Here is a 4281-nt window from a genome sequence, read left to right as displayed (position 1 = left end):
ACTACAAGGATGTAGCGATTATTGTGGCAGGACAAAAGAACTTGTAAAATATCCACAGCCACCATTTCCCAAGTTTTTCCAATAGGGATGCTGTGAAGTGGGACTTTCTGTGGTGCAGGGGGCTTGGCTGATTGACATGTGACACACTTGCTACAGTACTGGTTAACATCTTGAAGCAAGCCAACCCAATATCCCAGCTTACGTACCTTTTCAGCAGTTTTCTGAGGTCCAACATGTCCCGCACTGACAGCATCATGACACTGTTGTAATATTTTGGTTTGAAGTGGAGCGGGAACAATTGGGACTAACAGAGCATCTGCTCTTGGACCCGGAGTGTACTGTCTGAAAACTATGCCGTCTTGTATAAGTAGTTGCGACCATATTTGCCTGTACCTCCGGAGCGGATGTCGACGCCACTTACGTCCTTTTGGAGATGTGTGGGACTGTAAAAGTGAATCATGGAGCTGGCGAACTACAGGATCACTATGTTGGTATAGATGGAGATCAGGAAACAAATTCGGTGAGCAAGATGTTGCTGCAGCTGCCTCAACACTATGGAAATGCTTGCAAGATAGGGCATCAGCATTGCCATTTTCAGTACCTTTCCGATAAACGATGGCAAAGTCAAATTCCTGCATGGCAAGGGCCCAGCGAGCTAATAACCCTTCCATTTTCTGACCTGCTAGCCACTGTAATGGTGCATGATCTGTAAGAAGAGTAAAACGTCTGCCAAGCAAGTAATGATGAAACTGTTTCAAAGCAAAGATTATAGCTAAACATTCTCTTTAGATAACGCTGTAGTTCTTTTCTGTCAGCAAATTGACGTATATAACGTCGATAGTAGGACGCTAGACCCAAAAAACTTCTGAGCTCAGTAACATTGCAAGGAGTACTCCAATCACGAACAGTGGCAATCTTCTCTGGATCTGGTTCCATACCCTTTGCTGAGAACAGATGCCCAAGATATTTTACCTTACTCAACCCAATATAACACTTCTTACCTCTTAACGTGAGGCCTGCATTGGAAAGACGAGTAAAGAATGTTTGGAGGTGCTGGAAATGTTCCGAAACCGAACGTGAATGAATTAAAACATCATCAAGGTAAGATGTAGCAAACGGCAGGTCACGGCATATCCTATTCATCAATCTCTGAAAGGATGCTGGTGCCCCAGTCAGGCCAAAGGGCATTCTGCGGAATTGAAAAAGACCCAAACCAGGACCAGGACAAAAAGCAGTTTTGAGCTGATCTGGCTTGTGTACTGGAAGCTGCCAGTGTCCACTACGCAGGTCAAACGTGGAAAACATAGTACAGCCTGCTAGTCTGTCCTGAACTTCATCAGGTAAAGGAAGAGGATACGAGTCTTTCACTGTCTGCTTGTTCAGTGCACGGTAGTCTACACAAATGCAGACATCACCATTTTTCTTACGGACAGACACTGCTGGCGACATCCACGGGCTTGAGCTTTCTTCAATTATGCCATCTTGCAGCATGGCTTGTATTTGCTCCTCTACTTGCAGTCGGAAATGTGCTGGTATCCTCCATGGATGTATTTTCACTGGTGTCCCATTGGTTGGAATGAAGTGTTCTGCCAGTTGAGTCTGGCCTGGAATTTGACGAAACAGATCCCTATGTTGCTCCAAAACTGCCAACAACGGATTAGTACATTTAGGGATGTCTACACATTTTAGTAAGGACTTACCAAAGAGAGGTATAGCACAGTTGTCAATGATATCCTCTGATTCACCATTCACTCCTGTAGCACACACCTTAGCTGCATTCAACAGTGACTTCACACATTTGGGCAAAGAAGGTTTCAAATCAGATTTAATTTGCTTAGATGCAATACTAACTGGACTGGTGGTAAAGTCCAACACCAAACTGTGCCGTTGTAGAAAATCAATCCCAAGAATTACTGGGGATATTAGGGATTGTACCACCACAAACTTATGGTTGACTATGAGGTCTGCCAGGCACACAGGAAGTGTGGTACACCCTACAACAGGTATCTCCTTTCCTTCTGCTGAGACCAACTGGAGTCCTTTAGGGGGTGCTTCAGTTTTTGTCACATAAGCTTTTGCAACAGATTCTTCTATTAGAGAGATAGATGATCCTGAATCAACCATCATGTCTACTTCTTTCTGTGCCAGGCGCCCCTTTATGACTGCTGCACTGGATCGCACAGCAGCCACCATTACCATATTGCCCACACCAGATGGGGGTCTAGTTAGTTCTTGGGGTACCCCAGCCCCCTTTGAGGTGCCCCGTTGGCGTTTCCCGACTGACACTCTCTAGCTAAATGTCCAGGTTGTCCACAATTAAAGCATCTTCTGGCTGTTGGGCAATACCTCTGTAAATGGCCTGGCTGGTGGCACCGATAACACAACATACTTGCGGGTTTCCTGTTTTGCCTGGTAGAAGTAGTGAGGGCTGCCACTTGTTCAGTCAAATGTGCAATCTGATCTTTGAGAACGGTTACTTCAGATGACTGGACTGCTGCTGACGCTTCCTGCTCCTGTTCCAGAGTCATTAACAGCTTGGCCCGCTCCATTGCTACCTTCAATTCAGTAACTTCGCCCGCAGCGCGTAGCTGTTTACTAAGACGAGCCGGTAGTCCGTTGATAAACTGATGGAGGAGGAGTTGCTTACCTTACTAGTGTTGCCGTCAGCCGCTGGCAATGCCTGTTCCAGTAATCGCTTCAATTCATGGGCGAACACTGATAAGGATTCACCAGGCCGCAAACACCTTCTGTGGAAGTCCGCCAAGGTCACGAACCGAGCAGGTGCCATCTGCTCAACTATCTTCTCTTTCGCTGTCTTATACGTCCCCTGTTCCTCAGTTGAAAGGTCAAACCACACTGCTACCGCCTCCCCCTCTAGTAGCGTCGGCAATTTCTTCGCCTTAGTTTCATCATCCCAATCATTGGCGCGACAACAAATTTCGAACTGCCGGAACCATTCCACTGGATCCCCACTTGAAAAGGGGGTAGGTAAACTTATGTGCTTCGACGTAGTCATCATGACTAAACAACCATCCTCTGCTACCAATGTAACACGTGTACAAGTTCAACACCAACTCTAATGATTTCATTCAGTTGTCACACACAAAGTATTTACAACCACAGATATTTATAACAAATCATAATTACAATAATATCGATGATTACAATAATAAACTAATAATCAGTCTGTCACACAGATATCGTAGCACACACACACAAGTATTTTTGTGCTAGTTGTGAAATATGTGGGTATAGGCTGCTATATGTTTTCCACCAGGGTAGAATCTCCTCATCTGAGTCCAACTTAGGCAGTGACAAGTACCTTTCAAGTTCAGTGTCAAAGATATGTTCTGGTGAAATAAAATGAGATCCCTCCTCTTCATCTTCATAAATCTTGAACAAAGTTCCTAAAATTTTCTTCTTTCGTGGAGGCTCTGACTGCTCAGTGACAATGGCGTACTATATTAACACCTTCCTCTTTTACTCTAGCTAAAACATCATCTACTTTTCTCACATACTTGACTTTAAACCTCAGATCAAGTACTGATGTGACATCTAAAAGGCTTGTCACTTCGTCATCCATGTAACGTCAACTGAGATCATCTTAGATGAGATTCTTTAAGGACCGAGTTAATTGAGAGTCAGCAGGATCCACCTTTAAAATTTTGGATTTTAAAAGCTCGATTATTGGAATCACAGCTGAAACGGTGACGTACTTTTCACCAGACAATGCGTCAGTCAACTCATGAAGTGGGGACAGAGCTTTGTCAATGGACTCCAAGACATCTATGTCTTGCCAAGGTTGGGGTGAAGTTGACCTATCGGCAGCAAAAGCTAGCCTAATGGCTTCTTATTGCTGAAGGATTCAGCTGACCATTTTACCCATTGATCCCCATCTTGTAGGGCAATCAGCGACTAGAGATTTTTGGTCAATACCTAGGTTACGCTGAACTAGATACCGGTATACCACCCAGGCTTACTTTGAAGTACGCAAGCTGCTAAAGATATTGAGGAGCGAGATAAAATATATATGCGTTCATCTCCACAGTGAATATCTTCGAAGTGGCACCGCCGACCAGGCCTTTTGTTGATAACAACGAAGAGCAACTGGTAATATCCATTTTTTGTGAGATAGAATGAAACCCCTCCTGAACAAACTCCACACCATGTTACCAACCGTTAAATTTTGGTTTAAATGGGTCTATCCTTTGTTGCATCCTTTCATCCCAGAACTTCACTCTGTGCCTTTACAGTACGAAAGAACTATCTTTTCATCTTCCT

General features: G+C 44.3%; 1 protein-coding gene across 1 annotated transcript; it reads right to left on the bottom strand.

Annotated features, from left to right (window-relative positions):
- Window positions 1–2225: 2225 nt before the first annotated feature.
- LOC136245924 (uncharacterized) lies at window positions 2226–3016 on the bottom strand. Its single transcript, XM_066037376.1, has 3 exons — window positions 2648–3016; window positions 2390–2588; window positions 2226–2332 (listed from the first exon to the last, which is right to left on the bottom strand). The coding sequence occupies exons 1-3, from the start codon at window positions 3014–3016 to the stop codon at window positions 2226–2228; spliced, it is 675 nt and encodes a 224-aa protein (XP_065893448.1).
- Between the last annotated feature and the right edge of the window lie 1265 nt (window positions 3017–4281).

This window comes from Dysidea avara, chromosome 15 (assembly GCF_963678975.1).
Source record: "Dysidea avara chromosome 15, odDysAvar1.4, whole genome shotgun sequence".
Taxonomy (NCBI): domain Eukaryota; kingdom Metazoa; phylum Porifera; class Demospongiae; order Dictyoceratida; family Dysideidae; genus Dysidea; species Dysidea avara.
The sequence above is the reverse complement of the archived record's forward strand: the minus strand, read 5'-3'. Positions and strand labels throughout refer to the sequence as shown.

Coding starts and splice junctions, on each gene's coding strand:
- LOC136245924 (XM_066037376.1), bottom strand. CDS start 3,016: ATGACTACGTCGAAGCACATAAGTTTACCTACCCCCTTTTCAAGTGGG. Junction 2,589..2,647: donor CTGACGGCAACACTAGTAAG/GTAAGCAACTCC, acceptor CTTAGTAAACAG/CTACGCGCTGCGGGCGAAGT. Junction 2,333..2,389: donor GCAAAACAGGAAACCCGCAA/GTATGTTGTGTT, acceptor ATTGCCCAACAG/CCAGAAGATGCTTTAATTGT.